The sequence below is a fragment of the Ictidomys tridecemlineatus genome, chromosome 5 (genome assembly GCF_052094955.1).
Source record: "Ictidomys tridecemlineatus isolate mIctTri1 chromosome 5, mIctTri1.hap1, whole genome shotgun sequence".
Lineage (NCBI taxonomy): Eukaryota > Metazoa > Chordata > Mammalia > Rodentia > Sciuridae > Ictidomys > Ictidomys tridecemlineatus.
Window position 1 is genome coordinate 199,357,861 of NC_135481.1, and position 23,998 is coordinate 199,381,858.

Consider the following 23,998-nt stretch of genomic DNA (forward strand, 5'->3'; position numbering starts at 1 on the left):
GAGAGGAAGTGTCGCTGTCTGTCGGGGACTGCATGCGTCATCTGGGATGTGTCAAGGTTTGGGAGAAAATATGATAACTACTTGTAATTTTCTTTCTCTGTAGAAATCACAGCAGAGAGACAGCATCTCCCTGTGCTCGCCACAGAGGAGGAAGGGGCTCCAAAGTCCTGGGAAACAGGGAGCAGGAGGGGCCTCTGAGGGCCTGGAGGGGGCAGGCAGGGTGCCCGCCAGCACGTCTGGGTTTTGTAGGGCACACATTTGCTCCAGTTCCCCCACAGACAGAAGACCTCTGTTGTCAATGGGTGGACAGGTATTGGGACCCGTCAGACCAGGGCTGCCTAAGGCTCTGAGAAGGCAGACCCATGCCCAGGCCTGCTCTGTCCAAGAAGAGGCGGCTGGACAGCTCCGGACATTCAAGGACAGAGCAGCTGCTCAGCTCTGAACTAGTACTTGCCTCTGTCCCAAGGCTGGATGAGCCAGAGCGGGCCCCACACTGCCCATCTGAGTTGGCCTTGCCGTACTGAGCTGTTGCAGCCACCCTGACCTCAGAGAGGTGCGTTAACAAGGAGCGCCCAGCCCAGCAGGTGGCAGAGCACCCCCCAGGCTACGCAGATCCTCCAAGTGAAGCAAATGGGGGGCCCAGAGGGACCAGCGCACGCTGGCCACCAGGGCTGGACGCCACCCTCCCCGCGCAGAGTTGAAGGGTCTCAGGCAGGCACCCTGCAGGGAAGGGTCAGGGCCACCTGCTCTAGCAGGTGGGACCATCAGGCCCAGCCAGTTGCCCAGGCCACAGGAAGGCCTGCCGCTGGCCCTCCCCAAGCTTGCCCCTGCCTGTACCATCCCCAGCCCGCCTTCCCGGGCAGCCCCTCCGCCTGAGAGCCAGCCTGCAGGCAGCTGATGAGACTCATGGGGTTGGGGAATTTGGTGGCCCACAGCCCTTTCCCTCTCCTGCTCGCCCCTTAGCTTCGCTCCAGGGGCAGCTGCTTTCCCACCAAGACATGTCCAGCTGGTGATAGTGTGCCTCCCTCACAAGGGACGGACGTGTGTCTGGGCCAGAGGAGACGGGTCCAGGATGACGGGGACTTGGCCCACCCCAGCCAAACCCCCTTCCCAGCAGCTGCAGCCGTCCAGGACCTCTCCCATCGTCCCCCATCCCCTGAAGCCACAGCGTCTGCTCTGCGTGCTGGCAAACCCACCTGACCAGAAACTGGGGAGGCAAGATAGGAAGGCGGGGGACCCTCCAGCCAGCAGTAGACTGCAGCCCGTCCACTCACAGGCAGGTCAAAACGTGCCCTGCCTGAACCACCTAACCAACGCCGGGCAAAGGCTGCCCAGGAGATGTGGGCGGAGACCCAGCGCCGTGGGGCAGCTGTGGCGGGCAGCTGTGGCGTAGCACCGCTCTCAGCAAGCTCTGCCCCACCACAGACGGTCAGCAGCACTCTCTTAGCCACACATCCAAAGCTCCCTTTCTGTCCTGGGGGTGAATCTGATCAGATATGCTAACGACAACACTTAAATACAACTCATTGTCTGAGAAACCAGGCAGGAAACTCCAGTCCAGCAATAAACCCATGTCCAGGACTCTGGGCAAGCTCTGCCCCACGACAGACGGTCACACCCTGTTGTTACCTTTGGCTTTTTCGCTCCCCCGTGGCCTTTTCTGGCCAGCTGACTGGCCCAGATGCCCGTGCACAGCGGGCTCCCAGTCATGGCAGGACGGGCACTCCTGGTTCCTGTTGCCTCCCGGTCCCTGCTCTTCATATATGGATGCTGTGTCCAGGCTGCAAGTCCCGCTGCCCAGGTCCCTCAGAGACTGTGATCACCCTGCTCCCTCGGGAAGCTCAGATACCTTTCTCCCATCTCCGCATTCGGAGATGCCACCCTCTGCCGCAGGGTGGCCGGGTGCCGGCCGACAGTTCCCGTCTCCTCCTTTCTGCCCCCACTTGGGCTGCAGTTGGCACCCACCGAGTCAGCCCCCACCCCCATCTGCCCCCTCCAGAGCCAAAGCCCAGCTGCTGCAGAGCTGCCCTCCAGGCAGGACTGGGGCACAAGGAACTTTTATTTCAGAGTGACTTTTTAGACGAACACTGACCTTCCACCGCGTGTGCAGGGACAAGGCAGAGCTGGCCTCTGGAAGCTGCATCAGCGGGATCTTTTCCAACACATCTGGCCCTTCTCGGTCCCCTCAGAGCTGGGTCAAGCCTGGAATGGTGAGCTGCCCGGGCACAGCCAGGGGGTTCTGTGACAGTCCTGTCCCTGTCCCGCTTTCAGAGTTGTGATTGTGCCAAGGTCTTAAGGGACCCAGGAGCCGAGACTCACACTAGACACGCAGCAGGGACACCGGCCGTCTGCAGCCATCTTCTGCTGTATCCCCAGAGGTGTTGCAGGACAGGGAGTCAGTAATGCTGGCTCTGAGCTCAGGGCCCAGTGCTGAGGAGGCTGAGACCACACGCTGTCCCTGTCAAGCTGCAGCCGCTGTCTCCTGCAGCAGCCCCCACAGTGGGTCCCAGCCCTCGGCCCTCTTTCACCGCCCTCGGTTCCTGATGCCCCTGGGTCCAAGGAAACAGTCAGGGGCCATGGGAAAGAGGACCAGTCAGTCATTCCTGGTCTGGGAAGAGTGAGGGCTGTCCCTGGGCTCACCACTTCCAGAGAGGAGGGGGGCTGCTGCTCTGGGGTCCTGGGGCAGAGGGAGCACCTGGCTCCCCAGCGGCCCAGCCACCAATGACGCAGCACTCCTGGGCTCAGGTCCCCGCCTGCTGGGACAGGAGGCGTGAGACCGAGGCCTTCTGTGAGGCCCAGAGGACGCAACCAGGGGCCCAGAGGGAGCAGAGGCCTTCTTCCACTCCCAGACGCACGCGCCCTGCCGTCAGGGCTGCAGCTGGGCACTGGACACAGATGAGACCTCCCAGCAGAGCCTGGCCCTCCTGGTCAGAGAACTTGGGCCACACCTGGGATGGCCGTCAGGAAACAAGCCTTGCTCTCCCCCAAGGCCCAAAGAGCAAGACAACAAAAAACAGCTGGGCCCGCGCTGCCCACCCTGCCCAGGCAACTCAGGAGGGTGCTGGGAGTGGCTGGGCCTCCCGCCTCAAGTCAGAGACCCCGGGCGGCCACTGGGCCTGCCCAAGACACAGCCCCAGCAAGCGCTCGCAGGCCTTCGCCAAAGGCCTGGGCTGTCCTCTCGTGTGTCTGGCTTCCAGTCCTGGGCATGGACTCCGGGGCCAACCCATGCTGGGAAGCTCCCCCCACTGAGCTGCACCCCCAGTCTCTTTTATTTTAAGACAGGGTCTCACTACTTTGCCCAGGCTGGCCTCAACTTGCCAAGCGCCCAGCCTCAGCCTCCTGAGAAGCTGGGATTACAGACAGGCACCACCCCTTAAATGATGAGAATGGCCCTGGGAGGACAGGCTGCACAGGACAGGGCCCCCAAATCCCCGGATGGCTGTGCCCTGACTGGGCTTCTGCCTGCAACTTTCAGAGACAGGATGGTGATTTGGGCCAAGCAGTGGGTGGTAAGCGCCCCCTACAGGCTTGATGTGCAGCTGCAAGCCTGGGCTGAGGCTGGGCATGCTCCATGCTGGGGTCCTAGGGCCAGTAGGTCCTCTGAAGACCAACATTTAATTTCTTCAGACCACAGGCTTCTTTGGAGAAAACAAATAACTATATTGGAACCTTAATCACATTAATTTTTCCTAAACAAGAAGAAAGTGGAGCTGGGCATGGTCTGACACGGCTGTAATTCCAGTGGCTCAGGAGGCTGAGGCAGGAGGATCGAGAGTTCAAAGCCAGCCTCAGCAACTTAATGAGGTCCTAAGCAACTTAATGAGGCCCTGTCTCTAAATAAAACTGAAAAGGAGGGGGGCTTGGAATGTGGCTCAGTGGTTAAGCACCCCTGGGTCCAATCCCCAGTACCAAAACCAAAAGAAGAAAGGAGGTAGGAGTGAAGACGTGTTGATTAGGTGACAGCCCCTCCTGTCTGCTGGGAAAGATGATGGACCCGGGTCAGGAACAGGCCACCCATCAGAGGTTCTTGTTCAGCTTTCTGAATAGGCATCTCACTTTTGTGGTCCCCAAACCACCTCATAGCCAGGCACGGTGGCGCACGCCTGTAATCCCAGCAGTTGGGAGGCTGAGGCAGGGGGACCACAAGTTCAAAGCCAGTCTCAGCAAAAGCGAGGCGCTAAGCAACTCAGTGAGACCCTGTCTCTAAAATCAAAGTACAAAACAGAGCTGGGGACGTGGCTCGGTGGCCAAGTGCCTGAGTTCAACCCCCGGAACAAACACATCCCCTCGTGCCAAGGATGCACAGGAGAGGGTTCTGCCTTGTCCCATCTATGGCTGCAGCCCCGGGGACACTATTGCTTTCTCTCTTTTGTGGGGGGCAAGGTTTACTAAGGATTGAACCCAGGAGCACTTTATCACTGAGCCACATCCCCAGCCCTTTCTATTTTTTATTTTGAGACAGGGTCTCCCTAAGTTGCTAAGGCTGGCCTCCCCTCTGTGCCTCTCAGGCCACTGGGATTGCAGGCGTGTGCCTGGTGTTCTCTCTAAACTCACATGGTACAGAGAGAGAACCGAAGCAGGCTGACTAGATAGAGGGCTTCTTCTCCAACACCTCTGTCTCCCGTGTCTTTGGATCCTCTCTGCTCCTTGCTCCCAGGCTGATGTGCCTGCCGCTCACCTCACAGGTGTGCAGACTGCCCACCAGCACCTGATGTCGACCTCCTTCAAAGAGGTCTCCCCTGGCGTCCCACGCGACAGACCCACCTGATGCTCCCGCGTGTTACACACAGGTTGCAGCCACCAGGCTTTGCTGTGTGCATGGCACTTCTGCTCCCCACGGGGCCATGGCATTAGGCCCTAAGATTGTGGCACCCTAGTGACCCTATCACAATGACGAGGACATGGTACTGGGGACTGAACTCAGGGGCACTCCACCACTGAGCCACATCCCCCAGCCCTATTTTATATTTTATTTAGAGACAGAGTCTCACTGAGTTGCTGAGGCTGGCTTTGAACTCGTGATCCTCCTGCCTCAGCCTCCCAAGCCGCTGGGATTACAGACATGTGTCATTGCGCCCAGCTTCACATTTTTTTTAATTGGAGAAAGCCCTTGCCCATCACCCCCATCCCTTGCAGGGTTCCCCAAGAGCCCTGGAGGTCTAATTGGCTCAGAACTGGGAAGCTCTCTGGTCTAAGCTGGCCCCTACCAGTACCCAAGCCTTCCAGGTGCCCAAGGAAGCTGGTGGTGCCAGACCTGCCTAGAACAGGTGCCTTTGTGTGCTGAGAACCACAAGTGCTCAGGGTGAGCTTCCCCTGCGACCCATGGTCTCTCTGAAGAAAGAGAGCCCTGGCCCAGGCACACAGTAGGTGCTCAATAAACAACCAAATGACTCTTGCCTAGCCAACCCCACTTCCATCTCTGGACAGTGGCCTCTGCTTGCCTGAACAATCGGGGGAAAGGAAAAGAGGGGTGTGTCCTCCTGCTCTCCACTTACCAGCCCAGAGGGCTTTCCTCCAGCAGGATCTCGGGGTCCACTCAGATCCACATAGACACAGGGCCCATACACTGCTCTCTTCTGGCCCGTGGCACTCCATATTATAAGCTTTATCCCCCATCTTATTTGTTGTTGTTTTGTTGTTGTGGTGCTGGGGATTGAACCCAGGGCCTGTGCATGCGAGGAAAGCTCTCAACCAACTGAGTTATGTCCCCAGCCCAATCCCCCACCTTATTTGAAGCTACTAACCCTGAAAGATGCCCTGAAACAGAGGCTCCCAGGATGTGGGGTCACAGACACAATCACAGGCAGGTGCTGTTCCAGGGTGTGCCCAACAGCAACCGCTGTGGACCTGGGATGCCCACAGGCACAGCCTCCTCTTGGACTCAAGAGTTCTCGATTCTGCATGCATCTGGCCCCAGCTGTGCTCACATATGTGTGAAAACAGGAGGTCAGTCAACTCAGACCAGTGGGCAGAGTCCAAGCAGCTGACCATAGTGTTCTGCCCCTTCCTGAGACGGGCGTGCAGTATGTTCTACATGTACCTGGTGTAGCTTCAAGTAAAGAAGCTGAGAAGGAGACTTCCCCTTGCCCAGACTGTCCAAATCCCCTGACTGCATCAAGCCTGGCTGCCAGACACCTTCCAGGACCTGTCTGCAGTGGACAGTGTGGGGCCTGCGGGTCAGTGTGACATTCACACAGCAGGTACAGAGAGCCTGGAGAGGCCCTGCCCACCCCAAGGACTGCCAGGCAGGGTGGTGGAGAAGGGGGCATCAAAGGGAGCTCTCCAGATTGAAGGAGAGTCTCGCCTGTCGTAAGATTCCAGGTGCCCACAGAGCCTAACCTGGTCAGAGGAGGGGCCCCAGGTGCCCAGGGAACAGCAAGGAGGTGATAATGGGAAGGGCTGCAACCTCTGGACCCAGAGTGGTTGTGGGCTGTGCTTCAGCCCACCTTGCAGCCCCCAGCTGAGACAAGTCCCACATGCCCACCAGGCAGAGGCCAGCCCAGGCCCTGCCAGGGGTAGAATGCCCAGCCACACTGCCACTCCACAGGACACTGTCACTCACAAAGCCTCACTGGACCACATCTCTGCCAAAGATTGTGAGGATCAGCCTCACCAGTACCCCCCTTCACAGGTGGGAAACTGAGGCCCAGGCCCCAGACAGTTGACCAGCTCTGGGCCACTGGACTCCAGGGCAGCATTCGCTGAAGTTGGTTGAGCCCAGTTGCAAGGAGACCAGACCCCAGACTACCACAGCCCAGGCCCAGGGCAAGGGAACAACTTCATCAATACAGCCTCGCCCCCCGCACTGGACCGCTGTGGACCTCACTGCACAGAGGAGGACACTGAGTCCACAGAGGCTCAGAGGCTTACCCTGGTCACACAGCTGGGAGACAGCAGAGCCAAGAAAGGAACCCAAAAGCCTGACCCCCAAAGTCTACACCCTCCAGGAGACTTGGCCAGTGGGGTGACCCCCACAGGACCTTGACAGACGTGGCCTGGAAAAGCAGGGGGGCAGAGCTCACACTGGCTGGAAGGTGGCAGGGCAGGCAGAGCCTTAGTGCCCGCCCAGGACTATGGAGGTCACTCGGCCTGGAGCGCCCCGCCCAGGTTCCACCCAATCTCAGTGCCACCAGGACTCAGACCCTGCCTAGCTTCAACCCCACCCAGATTGTACCCCAACTCGGCCCAGGCCCCACTCCGCCTGGCCAATGGCCCAGGCCTGCAATTGGACACCTAAGAAACTCCAGACTAGGGCTGGAGTTGACCACTGCTCCATCCCCCAAGGACCCCAACTGCGGGTGAAGGGGTAGGTAGGCAGTAAAGGCCGGCAGAGCCCAGGAGGGCCTTCCCCCTGGTCCAGCCCACAGTCACAGCAGTCAGAGCCCCACTCCCGCAGGAACTGTTGGTTGCCTGGTGTGTGTGCATGCCTGTGTGAGCAGCTTTATTGAGGTTTGATTCACAGGCCTTGCAGTTCACCATTTAAAGTGTACATTTAAGGTGGGTTTCACTCAGGCTGTGCAGCCCTGGACACAACCTAATTTGACAGCATTTTCATCCCCTTAAAAAGAAACCCACCATAGGGCTGGGGCTCAGCGGCAGAGCACTCGCCTAGCATGTGTGAGACTCTGGGTTCCATCCTCAGCACCACATAAAATAAATACATAAAATAAAGGTATTGTGTCCAACTACAACTAAAAAAAAAATATTTGAAAGAAAAAGAAACCCAATATCCACGAGCAATCACTGCCCATGGTCACCTCCCCCGAGTGCCCTGTGTTTGTGTGTCTGGATTTTTTTTTTTCTTAAACCAGGATTGAACTCAGGGGACTTAACCACTGAACCAAGTCCCCAGCCCCCACCCCCTTTATTTTGAGACAGGGTCTCACTAAGTTGCTTAGGGCCTGGCTGAGTTGCTGAGGCCTATGCCACCACACCCAGTTGTGTCTGGATTCTTTGACTCAGCATAGTGCATTCAAGACTCACCCGTGTTATAGTGTGTCAATGCTCCACTCCTTACTACAACTCCACGGTATGGATTTACCACCCTTGATCCATTCATCAGGCATCATCAGAGGTTAGATTGTTTCTGTCTTCCTGCCATTATGGGTAGCTCTGGAACATTCCTGTGGCAGCCTTTGGTAGATGCATGTTCTCATTTACCTCTGGTAGGGACCAACGGTGAGCTGCTGGGTCTTATGGTGACAACGTTCAGTCCTTTGAAGAATTGCCTGTTTTCAAAGACAGCTACCCTGTGATTCAGTCTCACCGACGATGCCTGCAGGTCCTCGATTTCTCCACATCCTCCCCAGCGCTGATCTCATCAGGCTTTCTTATTCTAGTCACCCAGGAGGATGTGAAAGGGCACGTCACTTTTTTACTGGTGCATTATAATTGTGCATTCATCGATGTGTGTTTGTAAATGCCCAAGTATATAGTTTTGATTTGCATTTTCCTAATAACCGGTGGCGCCAACCATCTTTTCATGTGCTCGTTGTCCATCTATATGTCTTCTTTGGAGAAATGTCCAGTCAACTGTATTGACTATTTTAGTCGAATTAATTGTTGTGTTCATATTAATTGTAAGAGTTATGCATTATGGATACAAGTTCCTTATCAGATATACGATTTGCAAATATTTTCTCCCACCCCGTGGGTCATCTTTTCGCTTTTTTGGTAGTGTTCTTTGACACACAAGTTTTCTTTCAGTTTTCTAGTTTGATGCCGTGTTCTTTATCTTATCGCGCTTTTAAAAATAACATTTTGTAAGTGCCTGCACCAGCCCCCTGAAACCCGCAGAGCCAAGCAGAGTGCGGCAGGGAAGAGTCGGCCGCCAGGGGGCGCCGCGGGCATGCGCCGGAAGCCAGGACTTCTTTGCGCCTGCGCCGACGCGGCGCGCGCGCCCGCCTGGCGCGTACCCGCCCGCCTTCGACTGCGCCTGCGCGAAGCCCGTGGCCGCGCCTGCTCGCGCCGGGCGCTGGTCGCTCCCGGCGGCCATGGGGGAGGCCGAGGTGGGCGGCGGGGGCGCCCCGGGCGACAAGGGCCCCGGGGAGGCGGCCACCAGCCCGGCCGAGGAGACGGTGGTGTGGAGCCCCGAAGTGGAGGTGTGCCTCTTCCACGCCATGCTGGGCCACAAGCCCGTCGGTGAGCGCCGGGCGCGGACCCGCGTGGGGGCGGGGCGGGGCGGCCGCAACCGTCGGGCGGGGCGGGGCCTGCGACCGCGCGCCGGACCGCTGCCCGGGACGCCCTGCCCTGGACCCCGCTGCCCCTGGGACTCTCCTGCCCCTGGACATGAACTCGCCGCCCGGGACACCCCTGCCCCTGGACACATCTGTCCCGGGACACGCCTGCCCCTGAACCCGCCGCCCAGGGCACCCCTGCCCCTGGATCCCGCCGCTCCAGAGACACCCCTGCCCTTAGATCCCCCCGCCCGAGGGACATCCTTACCCTAGACCCCGCTGCCCCGGGACACCCCCTGCCCCTGGACCCCGCTGCCCCGGGACACTCTTACCCCTGAACCCTCCCCTGCCCCTGGATCCTGCTGCCCCAGAGACACTTCTGTCCTCAGATCCCTCTGCCCTTGGCACACCCTTGCCCCTGCACTCCGGAGACACCCTGGACTCTGCTTCTCTGGGGACACCCCTGCCCCTGGAGGCTACTACACCAAGATAGTCTTGTCCCTGGCACCCAGCCCCTGGTCACCCCTATTCCCAAGGACTTATTGCAGGGACACCACACAGGTTCTCCCTGCCCCAGATATTGGGCTGTTCTCAGACCACCCCTCCACCACCACTCCTGGCACATTCTGGCTCATACACACACTCTGGCTGCCAGGGACACCTCTCACCTCTGTCAAACCCCTGTGCCCACAATTCCCCCCACCTTAATATCCCTTTCCTTGCCATACCCCTACCCCTGCAACACCCCTGCCCTTCCCCTTGGGCACTGCTGCCCCTCCTACATCACCTCCACTCACCCCTGACCCTTTCTACCACTCACTACCCTCCCGGCTCCAGCCCCCATTGCCCTTTCATTCTCCAGAACAGCACTTTCTCCCCTTCCCCTTTACCTACTGTCCTGCTTCTCCTCCCACAGGGGTAAACCGACATTTCCACATGATCTGTATCCGGGACAAGTTCAGCCAGAATATTGGGCGGCAAGTCCCATCCAAGGTCATCTGGGACCATCTGAGTACCATGTACGACATGCAGGCTCTGGTGAGCTGGACCCCTCTCCCTCATGGGGTGGGGAGACAAGAAGCGCACACTGTGTTCCCTGGAGGCCAGGCCCAGTGGGTTGGGGAGTGCCTATTGCTGACCTCCTAGTGTCTGCTGAGCAGAGCAGCAGAGGTGGTCCCACAGATGAGGCTCATGAGAAGCACAGTGTAGTCATGGCAATTGGTTCCTTTTTCAGGGAACTTACTTGAGCTTGGGCAGTCAGCGCAAGTTTCCAGGGACTAACTGGGGACCTGAGAAGCAGGGGCTTTCCCCACAGGGTGCCACTAAGGGTACCAAGGCATGGGCCCCTTGCTGTTGTCAGTCTCTGGGAGTCCCAAAAGTGCTTAAGGTGGGAGGTGAACTTATCTGAGTCACATAAGGTGAACATGGTGGCACAGAGAGCCCCATCCTTATGGAGCCCAGAGCTGGCAGTGTCTGACAGGCAGGTGGGTTTGTTGAATAACCAGGGTGGCCAGTAGACAGGTGGGTGTTCTTGGCAGAGGAAAGGCAGCTGTCGGAGCCCTGCGGCAGCAGGAGTGGGTGGGATCAGGAAGTCAAAGGTGAGTATGCTTGGAGTGTGAGGTACGTTGAGGTCTGGGGGCCAGAAGAGCAGTGCTGGTAGAAGGAGATCTGAGCCTCCGGGCTGGACTCAGCCCTACTGGTCCTTGCAAGACTGGGGTACACACTGTCAAAGCAGAGAATGCTGCCTGTTGACCTTGGGTGAGTCCTAAGTGCCCCACTCTCTGTAGCTGTAGGGAGCCAGTAGGGAGGCCCTGAAAACCTGGGTGGTGGCTGCCAGTGGCATCTCACACTAAAGGCATTCTGAGCCTGGTAGGGAGTTTGCAGCAGCACCTGTAGTGACCAGCACCTGTAGCCCAGATGCACCCATCAGAGAGGTCCTCCCTGCAGCAGCCTCACTCCTGTCTGCACAATGAGCATGTCAAGTCAGGTGTGAGTCCCTGGTCACCACCTGCAGAATCAGGGGCCCACTCTATCTGGACTCCCTAGGATCTCAGTTGTGGGGTTTCTTGGAGCACCTGCTCCCCAGATGTTTCCTGTCCAGGTGCAGAGATGAGTGCAGCATCATGCCCATCTAGGGAAGACAAAGCTCTGGGCTGAGATTGGCACAGGTGCTTGCTTAGGAGGCACAGTGGCCTTCCAGGTCCTCAGGGAACTTCCATTTACCCCCAGGACAGCTGCCCCCGTCTTCTACAGTGGCCTCTAAGGACAAGAAGGACTGTAAAATACGGATCTGTCCCCTTGTCTGTCACACCACACATTGATGCATAAACTAAGACTGACCACCTGACTTCACGCAGCACCTGAGCTGCCAGTGGAAGCCCCTCTCCTAATCCCCTCCCATCCAGGGACCTTCCTGCCAACTCAACCTTCCCTTGGTTCCATTGTCTTGTATTCTCAGGTCCCTGTCCCCTCTGGTATGTGGGACATGCAGGACAGGTGGAAGCCCAGTCTGCTTGAGGACCTTTCCTCACTTGCCTTACTCTCTGGGCTTCTTTGCACATGGCCCTCTTACTGGCACCATGTGGGCAGGGACTGTCAACTGCCTTGGTACACCATGGTGCAGTCACTCTTATGAGGAAGCCACAAGGGTAAGCTGCCCAGTGTGTCTGGGCAGGACTGCTCTTCCCTTGGGGCCCTCCAGTGGTATGGACCCCCTTCCCATGGCTGTCTGTGGTGTCTGTGCCCTCCTGTCCCTCCCTCTTCTGTCTGCCAAACCTAGATTATGGTAGGCTCTGCAGGTGGAAAGAAGGAAGGGTCAGTACCCACACATCTGCCCATTCGGCCCCGCAGTTAGAGGCACTTGTTGGTGCCCTCGAGCAGCTTCTGTATGTCTTTACGACCTGCGAACATTACACCTGTTTTTCTGTTTGTTTTTTCTTTTTTTTAAATACAAAATGCCGTATTTGCTGTCAGCATGAGTCGGAGATTCTTCCATTCCCGAATCCAGAGAGGAACTTTGTCCTTCCAGAAGAGATCATTCAGGAAGTCCGAGAAGGTGAGGCTCCACAGAGGTCTGATCTGGGAGTAGAAAAGGTGGGAGCTGGGCCAGGGGTGGGTGGTTACCGTGAAGGTCAGGGGCCTTCAGGGGGAATTCTGCCTCCACTGCATGGGGGTGGTCTGGGGGCCTGGGGGGCAGGGCGAGGGTGAGTGTTCAAGGGCATCCGTGTGACGGATGCTGCCGCCTGTGTGGGCAGCCAGAGTCGGGGCAGTCCTGGCCCACCCGTCCCCAGCGCTGGCCGCCACCGTGGGTTTCCAGTGAAGGTCAGCTGTCTCCTCCACAGGAAAAGTGGTCATTGAAGAGGAGATGAAGGAGGAGATGAAGGAGGACGTGGACCCCCACAGTGGGGCCGACGACGGTAAGTGTGGAACCCCCCACCCTGCCCCGCACCCGCTGGAGCACAGCACCCCATCGCCCTCCCCGAAAGGCCTCCCTCATGCAGGGCGCGGTCAGGTGGCCGTAGAGTCTGCAGGACGGAGGGTCATCTCAGTGCAGGAGGAGTCCTGACAGCGTCCCCGCAGCAAAGCAAAGTGCAGGAGCCGCAGGCTCAGCTGCTCCTCTCCTGACGTCGTGGCGGAGCCTGGAAGCCTAGCGTGGGACACCCGAGGCTCTCTGTCGGGAGGCCCCTCTTCAGGCCTCGCGTAAGGGGCTCCCCACCCAGGGGGAAGCCTGCTGGGGTCAGGGGTCCTATGTGTAGATTCTGATTTTCCTAACTGAGAAGATGATGAAATGAGGTTCTGGGTATTCTGTCTTCAGCCAAATGATTTTGTTTCTCAGTTTTTTCATCTTCAGGGAGCTTGGGGAAGTCAACAGAAAAATCCAGCAAAGACAAAGAGAAGAGCTCCTCAGACTTGGGGTGTAAAGACGGGGCGGACAAGCGGAAGCGCAGCCGGGTCACTGACAAAGTCCTGACCGCTAACAGTAACCCCTCCAGCCCCAGCGCTGCCAAGCGGCGCCGAACATAGACACCACAGCCCGGCAGCAGAGTCGTCCAAGCTGCAAGCCCTACCGCCTGCCCTCAGGTCCCTGGGCAAACATGGCCATCTACAGGAAGCTGTGGCGGCTCCCGCCATGTTGTCAGATCGCCAGGGTCCCTAGGGGACCCAAAAGACCAGGACCAACCCTCTTGGACATTGAGCTGCCAAGTCCACGTCTGTCTTCTCTGGGCTCAGCTCCTCCCTCGCCAGGTTGCAGGGAGGAGAGCAAGGGCAGGGGCCAGGAGAAGGCTGCGAATCAGCAAGCAATAAAACAGCCCCCACTTCGTCCTCAGAAAGACCATAGTGCTAGCCTTCCCTGGGGACTCGCTCTGCACTTGCTTGTCCTTCTAAACTACCCTGCTGTCCCATGGAGGCATCAGGAGCATGTGGCCCAGGTCACCACGTGCCCCACTCCCTACCTGGGAGACTAAGAACTGGATGTTTTTCTCATTCACTTGTACTGTAACGATGTATATAATTTGGTTGGTATTTCACTATTTAATTTTTAAGAAGCCTATTTTACTAGCGTTTTATATGAGAAAGAATACTGCAGAAGTTAAACCTGTGTTGTATTTTTTCTGAGATGTTTTGTTTTTAGGTAACAACTACTGAGATACTTTTTGCTCAGTTTTTATATTCCAGATACAGAGAATTTATAGTGGTTATTTTTGTAATTCTAGTAACTTGCAAAAAGACCAAATGAGGGAGTTGAGGGGAAGACACAACCTTTGGGCTGGTGAGGCAGTGGCCTCAGTATTGGTTGAAGTATGCTTTCATTGGACTACAGAATATTAAAGCACAAAAAATCAACCTGGAGTTGTGTGGTTTCAATCACCAAAAGGGGTCAGCTTTTTCTGCAATAGGAAGTTTTATTTTTCCAAGATTTCTAACTGAAGAGCACACTTAAACAACTTGTTAACATCACTTGATACAATGTACAAACAGTAACTAATGGTCCAGAGAGGTTACTTTGTTGAACATGTGTCACATCCAGAGAGACATACAGCTCTGGCACCTGCCAAACTGCTCTCTGGCGTGTGACCTTAGACTGCTGATAATGAGTGTTCTTCACAAAGCACAGTCCAGCCATTGGGCATGAGGAGGTGTGGTAGGAGACCAGCCTACACACACATGCACCTCAGCATCTCAATACCAATGTAAAGCTGAGCAATCTGCAGTGTCCTGGGTGACAAGAGGCACAGCATGGAGTCCAAGTTGATCACACCAAACCCAGTCACTTCTGGGTGGGGCAGTTGTGTGCCTGTAAAATATGACTGGATCCAGTTTCCTTGCACAGAAAGAATATCTTGTGGGGACAAACGAGCTGGTCTCACAGCCTTCCCTTCCACATGCCCAGGTTAGACCAGCTGCAGAGCCCGGGCTGGTCTATGCCCTTGTCTGTACTATCCTGCCCCATGGGTGGGAGCCAAGGACGGAGTTTTGCCCCATTTGAGATGAGATCCTAGCACAGTAGACTCCTTGCTCACCCTGACACTCAAGACCTTGGCCTGTGCAGTGTCAAGACAGAGGTCAGCACTGTAGACAGTTGGGGGCCAGCCTCAGGAGCACCCCCCCCATACCACAAACCCCACAGAGGGAAGAGTAAGGTCTCTCTTCACCCAAGTACCCACCCACCTCCATGTGCTCTCTCCTTCCAGGTCAACCTTCACTCAGTGCCCATTTGTGCTGGTCCTGTTGCTGGATCCTGGCTCTTTTGAGTCCAGAACTAGCATGGGAAAGGGAAGCAGACAGTCACCATGAGGGATGACCAGGAAGGAGGCCCCTCTCCAGCAAGGACCACTGTCAGAAGCCCCACCTAAAGCTGCATCGTCAGGACTTCAGCATGCACTGGAGAGCCTGGTCAACAGGTCAGCCTCTGCCTCGTGCTGCCCCTCAGGAGCAGGCGTCACCCCACAGCCCCAGTGGCCCTACCTGGTTCTTCAGCCCTTACAGCTCACGGGAGCTCCTGCTGCATGTAAAAATGACCAGGTGGAATTCACAGCACAAAGTCCTGCACTGTGATCCACTCATTTGCAAAGCCTGTCCATGCTAAGATGGACACCTCAGCAGACACACTGTGTGCCAAGCACGCCTGACCTCCAGGCACCTTTCCTGGAGGGGACAGATGTTCCCTCAGGTGTCATCAGTGTGCAGGGAGTCAGTAAGGACTGTTCGGCTGGGTGTGGTCTCACCTCTCCCAGACTGGTCCAGGGACAACAGGGAAGCCACAGTTAGTTCCACTGTTCCTCAAACTCCGGCAAGGCAGAGCCATAAACAACACTACTTGCAAAGATGTCCTCTCCAGCATGACAGAGCAAGATGTGCCACTGCTCAGCTCCCACCAAGGGCAGCAAAGCCATCTGGAAAACTGAGCCCCACTGGGTGACAGCTGACTGCAGAAGATGCTCAGGGAAGACACAATGCCATCTCATGGCTCTCTAAAGATGAGCTCTGCACAAACTACACAAAACCAAAGGACAACTCATGGTGGCTGTGTGTGCAAAAGAGAAGTTGCACAATATCTTAAAAACAACTCTTTCTGGGCATATGGCTCTGTAGCCAGGTTCTTGCTCTGGCAGCAGGCAGCAGTGGGACACTGTCCCTTGGCTTGGCATGCCTGCTCATCCAGGTGTCCCAGATCAAACCCTGCAAGCTTTACCAGCAGCCATTAGTGCCCGACCAAAGACTGCCCTGCCTACCCTGGAGTTATAACAGAACCCAGCTGTACATCACATAACAAGCAGGACTATGTTCCCAGTCTGCAGTGGGTCCGCCCCACCAGAAGCCCTGGGCTGCTTGCTCACACATTCACAGTAACCCTGCCCTGGCTGCACGGTGAGACAATCTGCAGAAATATCCAGAGCTCTGTAGCTTCGGGGTTCAGTACTGTCTTCTTAGGAAGAGTGTCACATGGACACATGCTCAGCCAGGAGAGATTGTCCCCAGGTTAATAAAGGTCAGCAGGGACTAGGGGCCAGCACCAGAGGTCCTTAATAAGAATGCTCATGACTGAGATGGGAAGACTGAATTCACTTCCTCACTCTCACCTGTCCCCCACAGGCACCAAAGTCCTGTCAGCTGGCCCCAGTCCCAGCACTTGGGACTGCCAATGTGTAAAGGCACACCTACCTCCAGCCACCAGCGGTCCCCCAGAGATTCCTAAGGAGGCATTTTATTCGGGTCAGCCTAGGTTGCACCATCCTTAGGCTGACCCCAGTAACCTCTGTCTCCTGGCTTTCAAGACTGTGTGGTCCCTCCACCTAAGTGTGGTACCTGTGACTTCCCACAACTGACCGGGTGGCAACAGCGTTGGGACGTCACTCCCAATATCATGTGGCATTCCCTGAGGCGTCACCTGCAGATAGAGTGAGGGCTTTGAAGAAGATTACTAGGCTGTCCTGTGCTGCCAGTGGAGGGCGCAGGCACCTGCCAGCAGCCTCCGGAGCCCAGCGCCCCCACCCCTCGCCTGACCACAGCTAGCAGGATCACAGGGACTCCAGACCGGTGGCGGGGCGCGGAGCACCGACCAGAGGGCATCCTTCAGAGGACAGCCTCTGGAGGGACTTCTCTGGGGGGAAGGGATAGTCTCAGGAGAGGGATTCTCTGGGTTAGGCGTCCCCTAGGGAGGTGAGACCTAAAGGGGGTCATCTTGAAGCCTCTTCTGGGGGTGGGCGTTGTCCTTCTGGGGGACATCTCCGCAAGGTCATCCTTCAGGGTGGACATGATGGAATATATGGTGGCTGCTCGAAGGCCACCCTCTGGGTACAATCATCTGGGAGACATCTCCACGGGAGGCTTCTTCCTCCGCGGAGGCAGGGGTCCTCCGTGGGGACACCCGGGGGCAGGGGCTCCCGGAACGGCAGCCTCCTCCGGGGGTCGCTGTCCCCGCAGGGACGCTCCGCGGCGCGCGGCGCGGGCGGGGCCACACGGGCGGGGCCTGCGGCCGCCCCCGCCCCGCCCCCGCGCTTCCTCCGCTTTCACTTTCGCTTCCGCCGCGAGCGGGTCCCGCGGCCCCAGTATGGACGACCCGGACTGCGACTCCACCTGGGAGGAGGACGAGGACGCGGAGGGCGGCGAGGACGGCCAGGCGGGCGAGGCGGGCGAGGCGGGCGAGGCGGACGCGGGGGACGAGGACGAGGACGCGGAGGGGCCGCGGGCCGGCGCGCTCCAGGTGCGGGAGGCGGGGAGGCCGGGCCGCGCTCCGCCGCGCCGCAGCCGGGGACCCCAGGCCCCGCCGCCCCGCCGGGGCCGCCCCCGGAGTCGGCCGGTGCGTGGGTGGCGTCAGAGCGGTGCGTGGTGATGTCAGAGCCGCGGCTCGAGCGGGGGCCGTGCGTGGGTGACGTCAGAGCAGCGGCCCGGGGCGGCGTGGGTGGGTGCCTCCGGGCGCCTGGGGCGCAGGCCAGCCCCGTCCCGTGGCCGCGGCTGATCCTGACCGCCCGCCTCTGGCCCCTCGGCCTCGCCGGCCTCTGGCCCGGGCGGTGGGCTCCCCGCCGTCGGCCCCGCGGGCGCAGCGTCCCGGCTCGCCCTCGGCTGAGCTGGGGCACCGCGGACCCGGGAGCTGCCCCCTGGACCCGCCGCGGCCAGGCGGCTTTCAGCCACTCGTTACTTTTGTTGCCACCGTGCTTGTGACTCCGGGGCTACTTTTGTTGCCAGCGGTTATCCGTTCTGTACAGAGCCTCGTCATCGTTCCAGCTCTGGTTCCAGATGTGGAGGGCCCAGAAAATGGGCTTCAGATTCTCCCCGTGGCAGTGAGCCCTGGTTTCCAGTTTATCTCAGTGCCCTGGAGTGGTCAGGGACAGTGGCCCCGGAACCTGGAGGGCTCCCAGGCCTACCTGGTAGCCTTCCCCGCCCTCTGGCCTTCAGCACACCTGCACAGGGCCTAAGTGCTGCAGGAGGTGGGGTCAGGGTCTCAGGGCAGTGTGCCAACCAGCCGGCTCTGACGTGAGATGACATGAGTGTGGCTCAGGCCGCCATCCTGAGCAGCGCTCCGGCACCTTGGCCCTGTGAGGTGCCCATGATCTCCCATCTTTTCCCTTTTGCCTCCTGCCTGGACCATTTCCTTCCTTCCCCTGCAGAGCCCCCTCAACCCTGACGAGGCTGGCCCTGCTCTGAGCTGTGTGCATCCTGTTGACCAGCAGGAAGTGGGAAAGCACAGGGACAGCCAGCTCCTGGGAGTTTCTGTTTCTGTCTACTGGCCCTTCCCAGCTGGCCCTGGTTTGAAATTAGCAGCTGCAACGCCATACTTGGCTGGAGTCCTATCAAGTTGGGGCAGGGGGTGATGAGCTCTGAGCCGATACTTGGGAACCTGGCCTCCTGCGCCTCTCAGTGCTTCCCCATCCCTTGAGCCAGTTGTTTCCCAGGTCAGGACAACCTGTGCCTTGTGGGTTGGCACCAGCCCTCATCCTGCCCAGCTGGGCACAGCCCACCCTCTGCTCCCACCTCGTGACACAGTGGGGTCAAGCTGTTTCCCAGCATCCTTGTGACCAGTTGCCTCCCGTCTGTCTGGACCCCTGGGTGCGTGGCATGCAGAAAAAGTGGTGCAGAGCGTGAGGCTGAGAGGGCCACATCTTGCTGAAAGCAGCCTTCTGACAGGAGGCACAGGCTGTCCTCTCTGTTCTCTGACCAAGGAGGAGTGGAGTTAGTGGGGACAGGCCTTTGTTGCTCATTTCTCACATGTGGTCAGAGGGCCTGAGTCCCCTCCTGGGGCTGTGGGTGGCAAGATGGCTGCCACTGGGGACACAGCCTGATGTCAACTTAAAGCACAATGTAAGGGGAAGTACAGTGGGTTGAGCAAGGGTGAGGAGAGCCAGCAAACCTGGGGGGAAGGGTTGGAGCTGTGGCTTGGGGACAGGAAGGCATCATGGCCACACCCGTGGGAGTATACACGTCCCTGAGGTGGAAGCCCAGAGTCTCCCAAGGGGAGCAGGAATAGGAGCAGGCCTCAGCTCCAGCTGTCTGACTCTGCAGGGAGGGGTACTTCACTGGGTCCACATCTACCCACTGGGAACCTCGGAAATCCAGGGTGGGGGATTGGAGGGAAGAACTGTGACAAGTGACCACTCCCCTTCAAGCCACCTCACCAGAGCTGGCTCAGGCCACACGGCCTTGCCAGAGCGGGGGCTCCCTGGGGCTTCTCCTAGGGGAGGCTCATCCCATGCCATCTCTTCCCAGTCCAGGATAACAGGGTCCCGCAACTGGAGAGCCATGCAGGACATGCGCAGGTACCGGCACCACTACCCGGTAGGTACCCACAGCCCCCTGTGTTCCCTGTAGCACCCGTGCACTGGCCCATCTGGAGACACACAACCCATTAGCACCTGTCAGACAGAATGTCCCCTGTCTTGCTCGAAACCTGGGCCTGGATTCTGGGTTGTGCCCCTCAGTGTCCAGAGCACAGACCTTGTGTGAGTTCTAATCGTGGTGTGAGGGGAACATGCTTCCCCCGCTCTGAGCCTCAGCACCCCGGCTGTAGAGTTGGGTAGCAGTTCTGGCCTCCTAATGCAAGTGTGTGGTCTGGTGGGGGGGCTCCTGGGGAGGGTGTTAGAAGCCTTCCTGGGGGTGGGGGTAGGAGCATTGTCCTCAGTTCCTGCCCACATGAGTGGGAGGTGAGGAGGCCCTGTCCTTCAAGCCTCTCCTCACCTGCAGAGGAGCCCCGACTGGGCTCAGGGCCTCAGGCAGCCTCCGGAGGCCTGGAGGTTTGCAGATGCACTGGACTGAGGGCCCTCAGAGGCAGCGTATTTTTGATGAGGCCCCAGCCATGCCCTCTCTCTGCCCTTCAGGATTTGGTGGAACGAGACTGCAACGGTGACATGCCCAACCTGAGTTTCTACAAAAATGAGATCCGCTTCCTGCCAAACGGTACACACCCGCTCAGCTGCCCTGCTTTCAGAGAGCTCCACAGAGCCCCCTGGAGGTGGCCAGAGGGGTCCAGGTTGGGGGGCTGTGTAAAGGGTCCCAGAGGAACATTGGAGGCTTCCCCACCACATGGTCTCTGCTGCAGCTGCTCGAGGCAACAGGTGGACTAACGAGCCGATGGTCTTACTGTTCTGCGTGGTGTCATAAAAAGTAGGGTGATATTTTGTGATGTCCAGTTGCCTTGAAATCTAAGTTTGTCATCGAGTCTTACTGGAACCTACCCGTGCCCATTCGTTATGCAGCTGCTTTCTCTCTGGAGCAGGAAACAGCCTGCTTAGGTGGAGACCATGTGGCCCCCCAGCCTGGGGTGTTTACTGTCTGGCCTCACAGACCCGGGCCACCTGCTCTGGACTGTGCCCCGGGGTTGGGTTCTGCTGGGGTTTTGTTTGAGGACAGAGTGAGTACCAGGGTTCACAGGCCAGGCTTTGAGTGAGGCACCCCTTTGGCAGAAATGGGTCTGAGTCTGGACCACAGGTTCCACAGAGGGGCCTCCCGGGCCTCCACCGAGTTGTCCTCAGTCACACTGAGGGTCTGGCTTCCACACTGCAGAGCGGCTGAGTACCTTGAGCCCAAAGCCCTTGACGGTCTTAAAGAATCGGGGGCTGAATTGGCAGCACTCTGTCCCTAAGCCTGTCAGGGTTTTGTCCCCACTGCTGACTTGGCCCCATGGGGTTCCCAGGATGTTTCATTGAAGACATTCTTCAGAACTGGAGGGACAACTATGATCTCCTCGAGGACAATCACTCCTACATCCAGTGGTGAGCCGGTAGGGAGCAGCAGGAGGGCGGATGGGGAGGGGAGCCTGGGTCCTGGGCTACTTGCTGCCTTCTCGTGTGCACTTAGTAGTGTCCTTCCCAGAAGCCCACCTCCACACCGCAGGATGGGGCCAGTGCCACAAAGGGGAGACTCCAGCCTGTCCACGGTCTGTTGGCTCTTGAGGTCTCAGCACCTCTGTGGTTGGGAACACAGTGGCCCCAGGAGGCAGGAGGGGAGACGCACAAGCTGGGGCGTGGGGTGGGAAATGGCCTGCCTGCTCCCCTGCCAGGGGCTGCAGCCTTGGCACCAGGCCTGAGCCCCCAGGGGCAGGTGGGCTGTGCCTGACGCAGGCCATGGTGAGGCTCTAGGTCAGGCTTGGGCAGAAACGTGTGGTGCTCTTGGAGGCCATGACTGCCCTAAGAGCAGTGTGCCTCTGCTTGAGGTCAGCCTTCTGGGCAGCTCCAGGGGGCCTCCTGTGTGGGGTGCATCATGGGGATGAGCTCCTGGCATCAGTGAAGGGAAGCAAAGGAGGATGAGCAAGCAGGAAGGAGAGCCCTGGCCCCAGCCTGAGCAGGGGGACAAGGCAGCCTTCCATGGGTTGCCCGCAGGCCACCAGGCATGCCTGCTGGGCTCTGGCCAGTCACACTCACCTGTGCTAAACCCTTCTTTTCTACCCTTGACCCTTTGCTTTGTGAACTGCGGGAGGCCACCACCCTCCTAGAGTTAAGCAGCAAGCCCAGAGAGGGTAGTACACTGCCCCAGGCCACCCAGCAATCTTGAGCCTGAGGTCTTGGAAGTCTGGCCCTGGTCATTAAAGGGCCTGCGCCCTCCCTGTCTTCACAGGCTGTTTCCTCTGAGGGAACCGGGAGTGAACTGGCACGCCAAGCCCCTCACACTCAAGGAGGTCCAGGTGAGCTCCTGTGCCCCTGCTAGAGAGGTCACATCTGATACCAGGTGCTGGATGCCACCTGGAGGGCTGCTGGGAGATGCAGAGGCCCAGAGAACCTGCGGCCCACGCTCTGCCTTCCAGAGTGGTCATCCTCCTGCATGGGCTCCTGCAGCATCTAGAAATCTCTCAGGCCGTCCGCTGCCTGCTAGGGAGTTGGGGGAAGGGCCTGAGCAGGAGGAGCAGCTTGATGCCAGGGCAGGATCGGAGAGGAGGCAGCCTTCCCCGGCTCTGGGAATCTGGTTCTGTACAGGGAGGAGCTGCATTAATGTGCCTGCTGTCATTCTGCCTTAAAAGGCTGAGTCAGACCCAGGAGGCGTCTGCCCGCCTGGTGTCCATGGCCATCCCACACAGCCCGACAGAGGCCAGGAACGGCCTCCTGAGCTCCCTTGGGGATGTTTTCCAGGCATTCAAAAGCTCCAAGGAGGTCAGGGAGCGGCTCGTCCGGGCCTATGAGCTCATGCTGGGCTTCTACGGGATCCAGCTCAAAGACCGGGACACGGGTGCTGTGTGCCGAGCACAGAACTACCACAGTCGCTTCCAGAACCTGAACTGGTGAGGAGCGGGCGAGCCTCAGGTCAGGACACTGGGTTCCAGGCAGGTGTGAGGGGCCTGCGGGGAGGCATGGTGCCCGCCCCGTCAGAGGGTGAGGACGTAAAGGAAGGGCTTCCTTTGCCTGGGAGCGGGTCAGGGACAATCTGTAGGTGGCACCATCCCCCTTGCTGGGGGTGTTGGCCCCTCTGCCCTCCTCCAGCCAGCACCCCCCCCACGTGAGTCCACTGATGGAGGCACTGCCCTCAGTGGACGCTCCCCGTGGGTGTGAGTCCTCCTGGAGGCGCCAGCTGAGCTCGCTCACCCTCCCCTCTCGCAGGCGCAGCCACAACAACCTGCGCATCACGCGCATCCTCAAGTCTCTGGGCGAGCTGGGCCTGGAGCACTACCAGGCCCCACTGGCACGCTTCTTCCTGGAAGAGACGCTGGTGCGCTGCGAGCTGCCCGGCGTGCGCCAGAGCGCCCTGGACTACTTCCTGTTTGCTGTGCGCTGCCGGCGCCAGCGCCGGGAGCTCGTGCACTTCGCCTGGGAGCACTTCCAGCCTCGCTGCAAGTTCGTCTGGGGGCCACGTGACAAGCTGCAGCGGTTTAGGCCCCGGGCCACACTCCAGCCACTGGTAGCCCCCAGGCAGGCAGAGGGGGACGAGGGCCCAGGGGACTCCCTCCAGGAGGCTGGCACCCAGGATCAGACCTGTGGGCAGGAGAGGGACCCTGGTGGGGACAGGGTGTCAGCTGAGGTTCCCCAGCCCCTGAGTGAGAAGCACCAGGATGCGGAAACCCTGGAGGGGGGCCAAGGGAATGCGGCTGAGCCCCCAAGTCCCAAAGAGAGCAAGAAGAGGAAGCTGGAGGCAAACCGCAAGGAGCAGGCCCCAGCGGAGCCAGGCCCCCCAGGCCCCTCCGAGGTGGAGAAAATAGCTCAGAACCTGGAGGGGTGTGCCCTCAGCCAGGGCAGCCAGGACCTGGGGGAGACCGAGCAGCCCTGCCCCCAGCCTCCAGGGGCCAGGGTGGCCGATGAGGTGAGGAAGCGGAGGAAGGTGGAGGAGGGCGCTGGGGACGAAGCAGTGGTCAGCAGCAGCACCCAGGTGCCTGCCCCCACCCCATCTCAGTGCTTCAGGGCCCAAGAGGGTGGAGGCGAGGTGGAGGGAGAACCAGAAAGCCAGGTGGGGCCCGAGCAGAGTGCCCGTGGGAGCCCGCCAGAGGGCCCAGGGCCTGCCACCACAGGGACCCCTGTGGATGGGATGGGGGAGGCAGCCGGGACCGAACCTTCTGCCAAACCTGGAAACGGAAAGCCTTAAGGAACGGAAGCCTGCGGGCATCTTGGCCCTGCCCAGCCCTGCTGCAGGGCGAGTCTGGGTCCCAGGAGCCCTGTTGCCGGCTCTTCTCAGTGCCCAGCAGTGCTGGCCTCTCCCTGGTGGTCACTGCAGTGGCCACTGGATGGACCGAGGCCCTGCCCTCAGGGAAGGCCCGAGCCTTCAGAACCCTCCTTACCTCACTGCGTTCTCCCTGCTCTTCCTCTGAGCCCCCGTGTTTGTAAATAAACCCTCCAGGGTCCCGGAGGGTCCTTTTCTCAGTGTGGTGCCAAGCAAGGCCTTTTCTGAATAAACTCGTCTGACTTTGA

General features: G+C 58.9%; 2 protein-coding genes and 1 long non-coding RNA gene across 7 annotated transcripts; 2 read left to right on the plus strand and 1 right to left on the minus strand.

Annotated features, from left to right (window-relative positions):
• The first annotated feature begins 8,920 nt into the window (after positions 1–8,920).
• Positions 8,921–14,021, plus strand: Mrgbp (MRG domain binding protein). 3 transcript variants are annotated; one of them, XR_013439918.1, is made up of 6 exons: positions 8,921–9,141; positions 10,093–10,214; positions 12,150–12,231; positions 12,518–12,592; positions 12,688–12,875; positions 13,012–13,117. XR_013439918.1 is itself a non-coding variant. In XM_078052128.1 (5 exons), the coding sequence occupies exons 1-5, from the start codon at positions 8,994–8,996 to the stop codon at positions 13,197–13,199; spliced, it is 615 nt and encodes a 204-aa protein (XP_077908254.1). In that variant the 5' UTR covers positions 8,924–8,993; the 3' UTR covers positions 13,200–14,021. The 3 variants fall into 3 exon arrangements, 1 of the variants encoding a protein (XP_077908254.1); XR_013439917.1 differs by having other exon boundaries at positions 12,518–12,875; XM_078052128.1 differs by lacking the exon at positions 12,688–12,875 and having other exon boundaries at positions 8,924–9,141; positions 13,012–14,021.
• A 39-nt stretch (positions 14,022–14,060) lies between these two features.
• On the minus strand, positions 14,061–16,588 carry LOC120886184 (uncharacterized). The gene is made up of 2 exons (XR_005728955.2): positions 14,847–16,588; positions 14,061–14,472 (listed from the first exon to the last, which is right to left on the minus strand). It is a non-coding gene; the product is annotated as an uncharacterized LOC120886184 (long non-coding RNA).
• Positions 16,589–16,697: 109 nt separating this feature from the next.
• On the plus strand, positions 16,698–23,998 carry Ogfr (opioid growth factor receptor). Of its 3 annotated transcripts, none has more exons than XM_005325313.5 (7): positions 16,698–16,838; positions 19,383–19,451; positions 19,991–20,069; positions 20,806–20,884; positions 21,726–21,792; positions 22,235–22,383; positions 22,700–23,998. In XM_005325313.5, exons 2-7 carry the CDS (start codon positions 19,416–19,418, stop codon positions 23,673–23,675), a joined length of 1,386 nt encoding a protein of 461 aa, XP_005325370.2. In that variant the 5' UTR covers positions 16,698–16,838; positions 19,383–19,415; the 3' UTR covers positions 23,676–23,998. The 3 variants fall into 3 exon arrangements, with proteins under 3 accessions (XP_005325370.2, XP_077908253.1, XP_013214098.2); XM_078052127.1 differs by lacking the exon at positions 16,698–16,838 and adding an exon at positions 17,157–17,382; XM_013358644.4 differs by lacking the exon at positions 16,698–16,838 and adding an exon at positions 17,514–18,725.